Source organism: Mya arenaria, chromosome 2 (genome assembly GCF_026914265.1).
Source record: "Mya arenaria isolate MELC-2E11 chromosome 2, ASM2691426v1".
Taxonomy (NCBI): Eukaryota; Metazoa; Mollusca; class Bivalvia; order Myida; family Myidae; genus Mya; species Mya arenaria.
Genome location: NC_069123.1, coordinates 39,954,794 through 39,971,738, shown reverse-complemented (window position 1 = coordinate 39,971,738; position 16,945 = coordinate 39,954,794). Strand labels below are relative to the sequence as shown.

The 16,945-nt window shown below is 35.9% G+C and overlaps 1 protein-coding gene across 5 annotated transcripts in view; it reads left to right on the top strand.

The window, feature by feature from the left end:
- Positions 1-16,945, top strand: part of LOC128210977 (serine-rich adhesin for platelets-like) — an 85,646-nt gene that overhangs the window by 45,911 nt on the left and 22,790 nt on the right. For 3 of the 5 annotated variants that reach the window (XM_052915359.1, XM_052915370.1, XM_052915342.1), the window contains 19 exons: positions 376-1,225; positions 2,845-3,206; positions 3,759-4,044; positions 4,253-4,416; positions 4,688-4,763; positions 5,101-5,304; positions 5,972-6,147; positions 6,513-6,720; positions 7,582-7,737; positions 7,972-8,133; positions 8,272-8,370; positions 8,634-8,766; positions 9,908-10,001; positions 11,801-11,921; positions 13,820-13,932; positions 14,310-14,424; positions 15,088-15,213; positions 15,871-15,998; positions 16,297-16,490. In XM_052915359.1, the coding sequence (XP_052771319.1) occupies positions 376-1,225; positions 2,845-3,206; positions 3,759-4,044; positions 4,253-4,416; positions 4,688-4,763; positions 5,101-5,304; positions 5,972-6,147; positions 6,513-6,720; positions 7,582-7,737; positions 7,972-8,133; positions 8,272-8,370; positions 8,634-8,766; positions 9,908-10,001; positions 11,801-11,921; positions 13,820-13,932; positions 14,310-14,424; positions 15,088-15,213; positions 15,871-15,998; positions 16,297-16,490 (3,767 nt within the window). The remainder of the gene's footprint in view (positions 1-375; positions 1,226-2,844; positions 3,207-3,758; positions 4,045-4,252; positions 4,417-4,687; positions 4,764-5,100; positions 5,305-5,971; positions 6,148-6,512; positions 6,721-7,581; positions 7,738-7,971; positions 8,134-8,271; positions 8,371-8,633; positions 8,767-9,907; positions 10,002-11,800; positions 11,922-13,819; positions 13,933-14,309; positions 14,425-15,087; positions 15,214-15,870; positions 15,999-16,296; positions 16,491-16,945) is intronic. The other 2 variants (XM_052915351.1, XM_052915363.1) reach the window with 2 other exon arrangements.

Below are 16,945 nucleotides of genomic sequence, written 5' to 3'. Positions count from 1 at the left end.
AGTAGTTTTTGGCTTTTCTGTTTTATAAAAAAAAGTTAAGGTGTCATAGCTTTGGCATTCAAAACTTTAAACCTTGGCCATAACTTAAAACCCATTCAGGATGGTTCAAAATTTGGTCCTAAAGTAAAACATGCTCAGCATGGCCAATAGATTTAGCTTTAAATATTGTTAGGTAATGCCCATTTTTCAAATGACAACAGCAGGGAGGGATTTACGTTTGCTCTGCTGTGCTTTTGTTGCATTTTGTACTGATATTCCATAGTTCTGTCTTCATTTAAACATGAAGCCTGAAAACAAACCGATGCATCAAAAATTTAATTGTTTTGCCTTTCTTATGAATTATACTATACACATATATCAAATCTTTCATTTTAGATAAATGTTGACCTGAGAGTTTCTGTAACTGCATTGGCTGAAGCAGATATTGGTACAAATGACATGAGTTATTGTGTAGGGGTTGTGTCAACATACAAAGACATTGAGTTGGTACCATGCCTCTTGCGATCTGAGACAGTTGATGTTGGGGGAGAATGTGACACCATTAGTGTCAAGGACAACATGTTTTCCACATACAGTATGGCAGTAGTTTGTGCTGATGGCTGGGTATCATCTGGATTAAATACATGTAAACAAGTTTCTGTAACACAGACCCCTGTTGAGCTTACCACACAAGCTCTTTTGACAACTGGTGTGGAAGAAACAACTAATGGATCAACTGAGACTTCAACCCAACAGCTGAAAACAACAACATATGAGTTAACAACACAGTCTACACCAGTTGAAGAAACTTCAACAGAAAAAGGGACATCAACCGTGGATGAAACATCAACCTTAGAAGCAACAACTGCTAAAACAATTTCAACTGTAACACCTCATTCAACTGAGACAGTCATAACAACAGCAAAAGAAGCTCATAGTTCTACTGAAACCCTATTCACAGATGTTTTCAATAATTCAGCTACACCAACTTCAATGTTTGAGGAAACTACACATTCTGAAACAACTCTGTCCTCATCTATCAGCGCAAAAACCACCTCAATTTTCATTGAAGATACAAGCACTTCATCCAAAATAGTAACAAAAACAACAGCAACTACTACAACATCCACTGGTGTATCTGCAACTGGTATTCTAGAGACAACATCCTCTCCACCTGAATTGACCACATCAGATGAGCCAGGCACAAGAACTACATCCTCTTCATCAGCAGTTACAGGAAAGCCAGGTACATTGGATGTTTGTCTGTGCATTTTGGTGTCATGAACTATGCTTTGCAATATTAAAATGTTGAAATTATTTCTCTAATAAATGTGTTGATTTTTCTTTCATGTTTCTAATATATTCTTTCTTTTTTTAACTCTTTCTTATAACTTTTAATAGACAGTGATGCTGCGGTACAATCTTCTCTTCTAACCACACTGTCAATGGCTTCTGAAGAGCATCTAACAACTGCTGATGTTAAACCTTTCTTTGGTACAACCAACCATGTACTTGATGTGTTGTCATCATCGTCAGCTTCATCTCCTCTTACAATATCTGATGTGGTTCTAACTCAGCATGCACTGGATGTACTGTCAACTTCCCCAGCAACATCTCTTCTAACAATTTCTGATGTGATACCAATTTCTCCATTTACAAACCAGCTAACAACTGATGCACAGTTTACTCCCTCCTCTATATCTCCCCTAACAACTTATGGTGAACTAACATCTTCATCCTACCATTCAAGCTTGCCAAGCTCTACTGATGCAATATCAACCCAGCAATCCACTAATGTTAAAACAGATTCCACAATCAGAACCCTGCTAACCAGTGTAGATGAAATACCTCCAGAAACAAATAATTTATTGGTAACAGCACCGCATTCCGGTAAGGATGTAGTTCAATCACCTCAAGCTGCATCTCTATTGAATGTAGAATCATCTACCATGTACACATCCCAGCATAACATTGCTGGTGCAGAACCAAAAGCCATCTTGACCTCAGCAGTGTCTGCTGTTGCTGATGAAGTGCAACATTTCCAAAAGACGACTGAGTCAACCGATTATGATATGGAGTCATCACCCGAAAGAACAATTCAGCAACCAATGCCAACACTGATGCCACCTTTGCTTCATACAATCGAGCTAACCACTTCTGATGTAGAACCATACTTGCCAGTTACAACAAAGCATGCTACTACTGCTGATGTTACATCTGTCTCAGTTTCTTCCAAGCTAACCACTGATTATTTACTGTCATCTGCCAAAGTTACATCTCAGCTAACAAGGCAGAATACTAATGCTAATGTAGTACCTCTTCAATCAGTTTCAGACCTAATAACAACTGGTTCCACAATGCTATCTTCTTATGCTCAAACAAAGTCTGCAAACTTTGAAACCACTTTCTCTGCCTCTCTAAACACTGCGATTGACTCAGAATCTTCATTTCTCTCAGAAACAGACTCCGATAAGGCATCTGTTCCAGGGCCTGATTTGAAATCCTTTGCATCTCCTTTTTCACTTGAAGTGGCAAAAACAGACTCTGTGAATGAGACATTGTCTTCAACTTCTTATGACTCCAATATTCTTTCTCTTTCTAGTAATAGAAAAAATGGAAGTGTGTTTCATTCTACTATATTGGATAGCTTAGATAACGCTACTAAACTGGTCAGTGAGTACTATGACACATCTGAGAGTATTGCTCTTTCAAGAGCATTTATTTCATCAACAGAGACATTGTTAATGTCATTTAAACTTTCTAATCAGTCTTCTGTGAATGATGCATATGATTCTATTTCCGGTCAAAATAATTCTTTTGATGAAAGCATTGCAAAAAATAAAACCATTGTACCAATTATGATAGGTTCAACCACAATTGCAGATACTGTCAGCTCCACAGCATCTACATCAGAATCTACATTGGTCACAACAGAAACAACAACAGAGGCAACTGAATTATCAACAACTGTTGATACAACCTCTACAACAGGTATTCCAGTAACATCAGGTTTAACATCTTCATTTACTTCATCACCACCGACATCAATTGTGACTTCAACCACAGAGACTCCTTCTAGTGCAACAACAACATCCACTTCCATGGGGACAACATCAACTACCAAAAATCCATATGTACAGCTGACCTGCTATATCTGTGAAAATGAAAGAAATGATATTGACTGCAAGATTAAATATGGATCTTGCCCTCCTAGTGACTACAATGATGTAAGTATAAGTGTATTTAAAATATTCATAAAGCAATCAAAATGTAAGGCATCACCCTCAAATGTGACTTGATGATATGATTTATATATCATAAAACATGATGTGTAGACAATTTAGAAATGCGTTCATGTTTTCAGACTTCACTGATATAGTTATAATAGTGTCTTATGTGATAATAGAAAATGATTTCAAATATTGGCTTAGTTGCTTGTTACATAATTTTACGCAAGAAATTTTAGCAAAATATATACAAAAAATAAGGACTTTTTGTAAATGAAAGGTGTTTTGCTGTTGCATGCAAGCACAAAGCTCAAGGAGTGAAAATATTTGTCAAATGAACTTAAAATAATAAAAGAAACAACCTTTTCGCTTTTACCAATGCCTCTGTTGTTGCAAAGTGACTTCTGTAAACTAAGCATATATTAGAGACCATATTCAAAATTTTGTTGTGTAATGAGCAATTTTTCAAAGCCTAGATGTCAATTCTAAATTATATGTCATTCTCCAGTTTCATTTATTACACTGTCTAATGCAAACAATTATTTTCCACAGCCTGTGTGCTACACTCGAGTTAACTACAGCAGCAGAAGGGTGTCCAAGATCGACAAGTCGTGCATGAGTCGTAGTCAGTGTGAAATGCAAAGTAATAGCAACTGCGATCCAAGCAGCAACAGTCCAGTGTGTAATTATTGTTGTGACACAGCCCAGTGCAACTATAATACACAATTTCTGGACTTTGGTGGGAAGGGCAGGCGCAGGAGATCTGTGACTGTGAATAGTGCACAGGGGATGACAGTTACATCAGGGCATTGGAACACATCAATACCAGAGTGTATAGGTAGTGCTGTACTTCAAGCCTTCTAAATTTAAACCCTTGGTGTTGTTTTCTTGGATACACATGTAAATACTTGAAATAACCCGTACTTGTAGTACATACCATAATTTATTGAATATTTATCTTTTTAAAGTTCGGCTTAAACCATTTTTTCTTATTTTGTACCATGAGAGATTGATTTTATGTTTTACAATAACTTTTGAATTTGTAGATGTGACAAAGCCTATGTTCCAAGACTGTCCTGTGGATGCGATAACAACACAGCCTGGAGAACCAATCAACATCTCCATTCCTGTTGCCACGGACAACTCGGGCTTGCCATTACATATCACTGTGCAGCCTGTTAATTTCACCACTCCATACTTTACCTCACAGGTTACTATTTACCTTGTGAAAAGTGTTGTTTTTTATTGAAGTTCAACATTGAAGTCAAATTTATTAATGGTCAACATTTTTAAATGACACTTTATACTTGCATTATATTTATGGTAATAATGGATTGTATGGGCAAAACTTGGTTTGAAATTCATATATGAAGGGCATGCTTGGACTTAAAGGATGGATTGAAACTTACTAGATGATTTACTCTTTTTCGCATTTTTTTTCAAAAGCTACTGACTGTTAATGTACCTTATTTGAACTCCAGGATGTGACAATTACATTCTATGCAAGTGATGACATGCAGAACATTGCAATGTGTACAGTACATATAAAAGTGCAGGGTAAGCATTTAGATCAGAGTATTTGTAACAAAGTAGCTTTTTTTTAAACTACATAGCATTTTTTATTTAACACCAAGTACATCTGCTTCCAGTTGGATAGATGAAAAACGTTTTTTGTCTTTTTAGATTTAAAAGGTAATAAAGCCAATGGTATTTACATATGGGTATTACATAATTATTTACAAAAGTTAACATTTATTAAAAGTTTTTTCAAAAATGATGAAAAGGATTATTTGTACATGCTTATATGTATAACTTCCAATTAAAAGATTTGTATATACGGTATATATATATATATAACACTGTGAGATTCATGACTCTTTACTTTTGTTTACAGAGTCAGATCCCTGTCAATCCCTGATCACCCCTGTCAATGTAATGATGACCTGTAAGATGGGGACAGAAGATGGGGTGTCTACAAACTCCTGTGAGGCTAGCTGTGTGCCTGGAACTGTCCCTGTTGTGCCTCTTCAGAACCCCTACACATGTACACAGAAAGAGGGATGGAGTAACTCATCCATACCAGACTGTGTACCAGAGGGTAATCACTTAAGTTTGTGCCTAACATTACCGGTACATGTAGAATAATCTTGTGTCATTGTGGTGTTATAAAGTGGTTGTCTGGTTAGCACAAATGTTAGGATATTCACTTCTTACTAAGGCATCGCTAGTTCACCTTTTGGCCTATGCATGCGTGAGTTGAGTTTGAAGTCGCCATGCTGGACAAGTGGGTTTCCTTCAGGTACTCTGGTTTCCCCCACAACGTAAGTTCACATCCTTGTAGAACAACATGCCAACAAGAGTGATTAATGTGATGTTGTAATAACTTGTTGCACAATGGATGTAAAATTACTAAGGGTAATTCCATTTAAACATATAACCCACGGGGGAAAGGCAATTTTAAATCATAGCACCCTCCTATATAAGCAAATACCCTTTTGGGGTCCACGTTGTGAAAAAAGACACCCATATATTAAGACAATAATTACCTTCCCTCTGTGAGTTATATGTTTTCTGGATTACTGGAATAGCCCTAAGCTTAAACTAAACTGAGTAAAAAGACACCTAATGTTTTGTAATAGAGTACAGTGTATTTTGAATCAGTTAATAAATCCTTACAAACCATGTGGTCATGAAATTTCAATTTAATATGAATGTATGGCAAAACTGGTTTGACTACTTATTATTTCTATGTGCATATTTCTCAGAATATGGGCAGTGTCCAATGCAGAGGTACAATGTATCGTGGTCAGTGTCCGGTCTGCAAAATGACCGCAGCTGCAGTCTTCAATTGGAAGACATCAAGACCGGAATATGGTCCAGAGTGTCCGGTCAGCCAGTCATTGACATCTCATCAAACATATTTACTTCCAGTAGTAAGCAAGTGAGTTGGGTTTACATGTATATGTTGCTCAATGTTTTAGCTTACTTCAACTTTTGTTTGGAATGCATATTGTTGTTTCCCATGTGTTTTCAATAGTGTTGAATATAGAAAATCTCTAGAACTATTTGGCCAACTTCTTCAAACTTTGTCTAAAGCTCCCTTAAATTGACCTTTCAAATATGTTAAAATGCTTTTAGTCTAGGAAACAACGTGTACAGAAGATAAAATTAGAAGATAGTTAATGTTATATTTAGTAAAGAAAAGTGTTTGATGAATCATCAAACTATCCATGGAAATAAAGTTAAAATTATGTGCCTATAGATGATGATACATTTGTAGTTAACAATCTTCCTATTTTCTTGCAGTTTCGAGCAGTCTTCACCATGTCAGTAGAACAACGCAGCGAACGATGCCTAGATCTTCTTAACACCACTGTGCTCGACAATATTGTCATAGGGAGCTCGTGTGGGGATAAAGTTAACCTCACCGCCCCACAAATGGCCCCTCCTACAATCCATTGTGGGCCCACCATGATTTTACCACAGGAAACTTTGAGCTTGAAGGGCCTTTGTTGTATGTCACATACTTTTATATAAAAAAAACATTAATCGTAAAAATATTTGCACAAAAGATAAACTATCTTCAATGAAATATGTCATGGACCTATAAACCATGGATTGGCAACTCTCATCTGTGTTAATGCGATAATCTCAAACTCACGCGTGCAGCGGGATTTCATTCCGAGATCTTTCCGTGTGGTCATTTTTGAGACATCCGACATCGGCCAAATATATACATGTAGGAAATCATTAATTAAAATTGACTCAAATACGCGGTACTTTCATTTGAGTTGATTATAGTGCAATTGAATCTGATTTAAATCACAGTTATTAATTATAATTAAATCTATAACGAACAAGGCATTATTAGCAGAGTTGGCGGAAATAACCGAAGATCGCCGTTAATCACCGATCGGTGATTCGGCGGAATTTTCCGATAATTGCCGAGTGCGCGCTAAGGATTGTGGGTAAATTATTATTTCTTATTGTTTCACCGATATGGGGCAGTTGCCAATCCATGGTTTATAGGTCCGTGAATATGTTAAGAAAATCTAAAAACTATCTACATTGTGAAATAAATTGTGGTTGTTTACGGAAAATAACTGTATCTAGTAGGCTATTGCCATATGAATAATTGCACCATCATCAACCTGTCTATATGAAAATAAGGTGTTCTGGCTGGCATTCCTTGATAGTCCATACAAGGGAATAAATGTTAAATTATAATGATGTTATGTTTACATGATTGTCATAGGGTATTAAGTTTTGAATTGGTAAATAATTGGTTAGTAAAGAAAAAAAAAGCATTTAAAACTAAAGATGAATTATTAATACAAAATAGTGATTAGTTCATTTGTTAACTGTTTGATATCAGGGCCATGTCCGAGAGGTATGAAGGTGATGGGGGGCATTTGTCAGTTGTGTCCCATGGGTTATTACCATGATCACCAGTCAAACACAACATGTGTAGCCTGCCCAAAGGGAACCTCCACCAGAGGTACTGGGGCAAATGCAGTTGAAAAATGTGTTGGTAAGTCTGTTATAGATCTGTATAAAACTGTATGGTTTGGTTGTGTGTTTATATACTTTGTACTTTGAACATGTACATGTCTGAGTACAAAAGTATTTCTGCTAATATTTTAATGAGTCAAAACATAAAAAAGGCATAACCACTTTTTATTTAATATTCTGCAAACCTTAAAAATATTGAACCTGGGGAATATAATGTATTATAATATTGATTGGTATTTATCTTTCCTTGCAGCTAAGTGCACTGCTGGTCACTTCTCTCCCACTGGACTTGTACCTTGTGCCTCCTGCCCTCAGCACCACTACCAACCAGACTCTGCACAGACTAGTTGCCTACCTTGCCCTCGTAATAACTGTACAGTTGGGACTGGAAGCAATCAACTAGCAGAATGCACTGGTAATGCGTGTTTTATGTCAATTTATTTATTGTTGACTTGGAATTAAAACCTGGTAATCGACACGAATGGTAATGATTGCAGATGATTATAATTTGATACTGAAATGTTCATGAATTAATTATGTGTATTTTTGTCAGAGAGCCACTGTGACATGTGTAGCAGATCACCATGCCGACACGGAGGAGTCTGTAAACTGGCTGACACCTACACAGGCTACAGCTGTGATTGTCGTCAAGGTAACAATTCAAGATGGAGGATAAAATAAAACAATGATTTAATTGTCCTTTTGCTATTTCAGTACCATCTCCCTTTTTTTTTTAAACTCTCTGCATTTATATGAATGATTCTTTTTTAGCATCTTAAAAAATTAAATGCATCCCAGAAGTGAAGATTTATAATAAAACAAATGTACTTAATAATTCTCAATTTCTTAAAATGTTGTTAAAGATAAAATATGATTGCAATGATTAATTAAAAAATAATATAACCTCATGTTCAGGTTACACAGGACCAAAATGTCAGTTCAGAGTTAATCCCTGTGATTCCGCATTGTGTAACCATGGCAACTGTGTGGGTGACCCAATCCAGCTACACTGGCACTGTGTCTGCTATCCAGGATTCACTGGAGACAAGTATGTTTGAGAGATCATGATTGTTCTTGTCACTCTAAAAATAAAATTTACACAAATATAAGGCTTTTTAAAACTAATTTTAAAAACAATCTGCTGAAATCTGCAATGCTCTACTTTTAATCCCCTGCCACGGAGTGTGGAGGGGATTATAGGAATGCACTTCGTCCATCCGTCAGTCTGTCTGTCTGTCTGTCTGTCTGTCTTTCCGTAACCTTTCCTGTCCAGGCTATAACTTAATTATGCATTAATGGATTACTATATTGTTTCAAATGTTGTCCTCATTGTTACCTTGACCCAGGTCCATACTTCAAAGGTCAAGGTCACATAAGATATTTAAAGGTCAAGTGTACACAAGCTCATGTCCGGGCTATAACTTACTTATGCATTGAAGGATTACAATAGTGCTTGGTTCAAATGTTGTCCTCATTCAGACAATTTTCTGTGACCTTGACCCAGGTCCATACCCCAAAGGTCAAGGTCACACAAGATCTTTAAAGGTCAGATTACACATACTCTAGTCTGTACTATAACTTACTTATGCATTGATGGATTACCATATAACATGGTACAAATGTTGTACCCATTAAGATGATGTTATGTAACCTTGACCCGGTCAATACCTCAAAGGTCAAGGTCACACAAGACTTTAAAAGTACAGAGTTCACATGCTCATGTCCTCATTATAACTTATTTGCTTGGTACAAATGTTGTTCTCATTGAGACGCTGTGCAATGGCCTTGTCCTGGGTCCCTAACTCAAAGGTCAAGGTCAAAAAAGACATTTAAAGGTCAGAGTACTCATGCTTGTGTCGGGACTATAACTTTCTCATACATTGATGGATTACCATATTACTTTGTACAAATGTTGTCCTCATTGAGACAATATGCATCGACCTTGACCTAGTACTTGACATAGTACTGGATTCTGATCGAGGACTCTGAAGAAATTTTATATCGGGAAGAAAAAAGTGCATGACATTGATATGTTACTCATACGCAGATATCTATTTACTTTTCTGGGACTTATTTTGACTTATAGATCAGCTACAACACAAATGAAAACACAAGTCAGAAAATTTGTTTGCCTGTCCCTTAATAGGAGGGCTTCAGTCTCATGCATTCATGCATGTGTGATTTTACAGGTGTCATGAGAACCTTGATGACTGCGGAGGCCATGAGTGTAAAAATGGTGGTTTATGTGTAGACCTGGTCAACGGATACATTTGTAACTGTACGGTATGTAATTATAAATTTAGGGGCGTAGTGTACAGATTTTAAGCATCTGTTTGCAAAGTATTCCTGGATTTGCTTTTGTTTTTTTGTGATTTTACTTAAGCCAGTCAGCACGCGTCATCCAGTTTGTTTTTCTGTTCGATAACTGAAGCCTTTGTCCAATTATCATCATGTTTGGTCAGATTGTTTTCGGTCATAATATCTCAGACAAATTCAATAACCAGTCATATCGCTATAGTTTCACAGAGTTATTGCCCTTAAGTTATAGAAATGAACTAAAATTGATGTGTTTTTTTATTAATTTCTTCGGAAGCATTTGTCCAATCATCAACAAATTTGGTAAGAATGTGTATAGCAATGATATCTTGGACCAAGTTGTTAATACCCCATATTGCAAAAGTCACTCAACAGTTATCACCCTTTAATTATAGATTTTTCTTGTATGATCAAGAACTTTAGAAGGTTTTGTCCAATCATTACTAAATTTGGTCAGAATGTGTATGGAAATTATATCTTGAACAACTTTTTTAACCAGCCATATCTCTCAAGTCGCTTACAAATAATCTCCCAACAATAGAAATAACCTAAAAACAATCTTGAATGATCAATAACTTTAGAAGCATTTTTTCCAATCCTCACCAAATTTAGTCAGAAGGTGTACTGGGTGAGTGCCTTAATCGGAACACTTTCGGCACTATTTTTGAAATCTTTTTAGTTAGACTTGCACCATAACTAAAATAATTTCCATCAGCATACTAGGATTTAAGACCAATTGGTTGATATAAATGGTCTTTTTCAAGATACTGCCAATCTACATGAAAAGTACTTTATTAACCGCACAGTCAAGGACTGCCATTTTTGTCTTCTAAGTATGGAACAATTTTAATTTGTTATTTATTTTTATCCATCCTTTTAAAATTATTGCTACATGGTTTTTTTAGTAAATTAATAATTTATTTAATTTCCAGCTTGTTTTTTTGTCATTTTTGTCAGTAAAATTTACGATTTAAGTAAACAAAATACAGACTGTACCAGTATGCTGTGATTGTGGCAAGAATGAAGTCATTCCCTGCCCTGTGTGTGATGTATTGACATTTGAACATGAAAACCTTTGAATGATAGCAGCATTTGAAATACTTACAGGAATATTATGTTCTTTGGAACTTGTATCTAAGGCAAACGTTTATATTGATTAAAATTGTAAATAAACCAATCGAGATCGGAAAAATGTTTTAATTACGGGTGTTCCATATTGAGGTACTGTTCCCAGGTTAGGTACTCACCCAGTATGGGCAGAATATCCTGGCCAGGTTTGATAACCAGCCAATGTCCTCTCAGTCTTTACAGAGTTATGACGCTTGAATTTGCAAAAACTATTTTCAGTGACCACTCTGTTAATTTGGCTGAACATACAACCACTTGTCACCAAACTTGGTATCCTAAAAAATAGGACGGGACTATTTTGCAACACTTGTCACAATTGTTAAAGTTAATACTAAAATCCTTTATTTAAACAAGCCTCCATACATATTACTATGTAAAATAGATCTGTTATAATTATTATGCTAACTGTAATAACGCTATCTTTCAGAAACAGTAATTCATGTAATTTGTATGTACATGTTACCTGTGACATTTTACTTATGGTTAACTCGGAACGTTTAATATATAAATGTATTAAATCCAATACATAATTATAATGAACTAAGTTTTCTGAATGAATGGACTTGCTTTTGAATGTCCAGAAATGAGCATTAAGATTTATGTAAATTTTATAAATTTGCTTGTATACGTATATGCAGGGTACTGGTTACCATGGCAGCAGGTGTGAAAAGAAACTAGAGCAGTGTCACTATGACAACTGTCTCCATGGAGGCACATGTGTGGAGGTGGAAGGGGAATGGCACTGTATTTGTTTAGATGGTAATATTTATGTAACAAATTGATAGCTTTCAATAATCATACCAACAGTAATGCAACATATTTGTGTGAATGTTATATTTAGCCAGTATTAAATGTATTCTAACTTTTTTTGGCAAGATAAACTTACATTTGTCAAGATACTGACTTGCTCAGTTCAGAAAATATAAGAGTTATCTGGGCTGGTTAGCTTAGCTGTGGAGCACCTAACTTGCAATCAGGGAGTCTAAGGTTTGATTCCTGGACTGGCTGTATACTTGACTCAGCCTGTGACTTGACTCAGCCTGTGACTTACATCAGACTGGCTGTATACTTTATTCAGCCTGTGACATATATCAGACTTGCTGTATACGACTGGCTGTATACTTTACTAAGCCTGTGACATACATCAGACTGGCTGTATACTTTACTCAGCCTGTGACATACATCAGACTGGCTGTTTACTTTACTCAGCCTGTGACATACATCAGACTGGCTGTTTACTTTACTCAGCCTGTGACATACTGTGAAATCATTAATGTTCGTGGGGCATTAATGTTCGTGGTTTTCGTGGGTTTGGTGATCCACGAATTCAAGATCCCACGAAATAAAGACCCTTTATTCACTTTTTCACTTGCCATGTTATGTACATACTCTAGTTTATTCGTTACCGAGGTCGCAGTATATAGCGTAAATACCCGTCTCACTTTATATGTTACTATAATAGTTTTGTTAATATATTTTATCTGCCTTTAACAAATTATAAACCAGATCATTTAAATGTGTTTTTATGAACCAAATGACAGAAGCACGTGCCTAAACGTGTGTTGTTCATGAAAATCTCCAGGTTTACAAGATGTGAGTGATGAGTGTCGGTTTTGATTTTTTTCTTTAATGAAATGATTAATCGATTGCATTGGAGGCTACTGAGCACCCAACGTGACAATGTACAAAACAACGTGTTCATAATACATATTAAACAAAAACGTGTGAATAAATATTGAAATGATTTGTCAATGATATGAAATAAGATGATATTCAAAAGTAATTGAATTTGTAAACATCAGCTATCTTTTGGGATTGCTTACTCAAATAAACGGACCTTCTCGGTGTTTTCACAGTTTGCAAAATTCTTTATTTATGATCAGGGTACATTTTCTTTTATGACCTTAATTTCCAATTAAATCGATAATTAACATGGGTATATGCACTAATTGGCATGTCGTACCACATAAGCGAGTGTCATAAACCGAGTGATGTAGAGGACGGAAATCACGGGCCAGCGCATGGAGATAATGCAGACGTTCTAGGACGATCACAGTTTCGATTTTTTTTTTCAAAAATGAAAAACCACGAATTCAAGTACCCACGAAATTGTAAATTTTCGGCAAACCACGAAATTTCATGCCAATGAATATAAATGATTTCACAGTACATCAGACTGGCTGTTTACTTTACTCAGCCTGTGACATACATCAGACTGGCTGTTTACTTTACTCAGCCTGTGACATACATCAGACTGGCTGTTTACTTTACTCAGCCTGTGACATACATCAGAGTGACTGTATACTTTACTCAGCCTGTGACATACATCAGACTGGCTGTTTACTTTACTCAGCCTGTGACATACATCAGACTGGCTGTTTACTTTACTCAGCCTGTGACATACATCAGACTGGCTGTTTACTTTACTCAGCCTGTGACATACATCAGACTGGCTGTATACTTTACTCAGCCTGTGACATACATCAGACTGGCTGTATACTTTACTCAGCCTGTGACATACATCAGACTGGCTGTATACTTTACTCAGCCTGTGACATACATCAGACTTGCTGTATACTTTACTCATGCTGATTTTATGGAGGAAACCCCCAAGAATAGATGAGACCTGAACCAAGTATATTCATACCCATTTGCAGGGTACATTGGTACCTACTGTGAGATGGCTGTTAACCTGTGCGACAACCACACCTGCTACAATGATGGGCTGTGTCTACTGAACTCTACTCAGCAGCCTTATTGCATCTGCAAGGTAGCAAGTCATTTGTTGTATTTTAATTTCAATGACTGCTCTTAACATTAACACCAACACTTTGATAACAATATTTAAGTATTTGTGTAAATTGTGTGTTGTTTGTCTTGTTAGGTTGTCTCTCATTTAGTGTCTGTCTTGCCTTGCATGATAACTGTTCTTATTGGACTTTACATGGTATACATATAGAATTTCTTTCTTGATGTTTATTAAGTATGGTTTATTAAAAAAGCATTGAAAGTTTTAAAACTGAACATATAAAAAAGGTGTGATCTGAGTGCCATGTATGGCACTTTCTCTGACTCCAATGTGTCTTATGAATCAACTTTTTACAAACAAGCACATGTGCATAAAGTTGTATTGTTGTTTATTTGTAGGCCAACTTCACTGGTGAAAATTGTTCTACAAGCTTGGTCTGTGATCCTACCTTCTGCAACGGCCATGGAGTTTGTTTGCACAAAGAGAATGGCAACAGCTGTGTATGTGAAACAGGTACATAGTATATATGACTTATATTGTGATATTTATGAGATTTTGCTATGTCTATATGATAATAATTATCTGTATGAGGGATATTTATTGTTGCATTAACTAAGCAGTCATTATAATATCTATCATGCCTTTCCAGTCCAGATTCAAAAATCTGACTGGAAAGCACAGCCATGATTTTAGTTTAATGTTCACGTCAAATAGCTCCTCTAAAACAGGGCTTTTTTAAGACGATTTGCTTTGGAATTAAATTTTTTGTTAATATTTTTCTGTCAATTGTGCTCCATTGATATGCCATAATTTAGTTTTCATAAACTTTATTATACATGTAGTAAAAGAAATAGGAAGTGGTGCCTTGTTGCACTTGGCTCATCAGGCATGCGGTATGCCAGTGTGTAATAATATACAATCATGTATTGCGCTAAAAAAAATGGATATTTAATCCTCATTGACATCATTTTTCTTTGCAGTTTATGCTTCTAATTCTTCTGATGCTTCTGCTCTTGCAGATGCTGCTGATGCAGTGGTGCAATGATGATGATTATGATGATGTCATAATGGCATAGACATACACATGATGTATAAAATTAGTTAAGGTCTGCTTCTTTGTAAAAAACTTTCATAGATAATAACACTACTGTAAACATGTTTGTATTTTCACGTCAGACCACACTGGAGAATTCTGTGAACAAGGATTGGCCTGTGACCGTCACCACTGTAACCTTAGCAACACCATTGAATGTCTGGACAATGAGGGCAGCTATGTCTGTGTTTGCCGTACAGGATGGACTGGTAAACAACATATATTTGATATTTCAATATTCCAAGATAATATGGATGCTTCAATTTTAATTTTAAGGTACATTTGGTTTGGGCTAATTTTGAAAGGTTTTTAATTTTTGATGCCATTGTTAAATCAACTGAAATGAACAGAAAATTGAAAAGTTTGCTAGATTTTAAATTTGCTACCTGATCTGTTTGGTAATACATGGAAAATATCAAACCCTTGAAAAAAACAAGCAATATGCTGTTCTCCATTGAAACATATAAGTTATTTAGTCTTAAAATTAACATGTACATATTTCTCTTTTTTAAACGTCTCTGTCATGGCAAAAGTTCATTCAAAACATCTATGCCATCATATGTTGCCACATACCATACTAATCATCTTTCTTTAATGATTTTTTTGATGTTGAAAACCTGGAATGCTTGTTTTTTTTCAAATATTACTCTGAATCAGAGTATTCATGGTTAGATCCCCATTTGTGCTTTGTTGAAAAGAGTTGTACTGGTGATCACACAGGAATGGTATATGGTTCACATGTACATGAAAGATTTTAAAAGTGTACTTTTATGTTTTTGCTTTAAAAGCACTACAAAGCTTATGTTATTTGCTCATCATGTGTAAAATAAATCTCACCTTAACCTTTACATTTAACCTTTTTTCAGGCAAAACCTGTAGTGAGTCAGTTGACAGGTGTGAACCGAACCCCTGTGAACATGGGGCCACCTGCATTTACCATGGCAACCACTTCATGTGCACCTGTCCTGACGGATATATAGGTTACAATTGTGAGGTACAGTGTGAAATGATGTTTCTTCAAAATGTTCAAAATTGTGTCATTATTTTCTGTCAATATGTTTTTGTTTAAACATAATATAAATTTCATCTGTATGCTGCCACACCATGTCTTATAATTCTGATATGAATTAACATTTACGCTGTATTTTTTGCACAATAAGATAATTATTCATTTTCTCCAAAGACCAAGTCTGATATACAGAACAATTAGGAGATTGTATAATGCTTATTGCAATCACCATTTGAAAATTTATCATGTAAATGTGTGTGAATGTTTTTATATCTATCTGCAGATAAACATAGATGAGTGCAGCAGCTCTCCTTGCCTGAATGGAGGAAGTTGTTTGGATGAGGAGTCTGGGTACACGTGCACCTGTGGGCCACACTTTACTGGTACTCGATGTGAGGACGAGCTGGACGCCTGTGTGTCAAGCCCCTGTGGTCTTCATGGACAGTGTGTGGACACGCTACATGGATACTCATGTCTGTGAGTCATTTCTTTTATAAAGTTATAGGTGTTCTGCTTTAAACGGGCAACAGGACTATATAAACCTCCAGGTGGCGCTGGGGCAAGCTTTTGTATAATTGTATGCATGTTTCACATCAGGGACACTTTTTCCAAATTTATGCAATGCTTACAAAAAGTTGAGACATGAAACTTTGCAGGCATGTAGAATGAAGGTTAAACAAATAAAAAATCCTTAATTTGTTTTTTGAAACATTACTAGGAACATGACTTTGAGAAAAAAATCCAACTGTCAGATTGAAAATTTGAATTTGCCGGGGAGTGGCTAATTGGTGTTCTGGGGGTTATAAACTCTCTGTTGTAAACATTACCACATGCTGGTGTTTACATCCCTAGCAGCTTGCTTGTAGCAGACGACATGCCTCACTATCAAATACTGTAGTTACAAAAGTGAACAAACCTTGACAAGTTTTTAT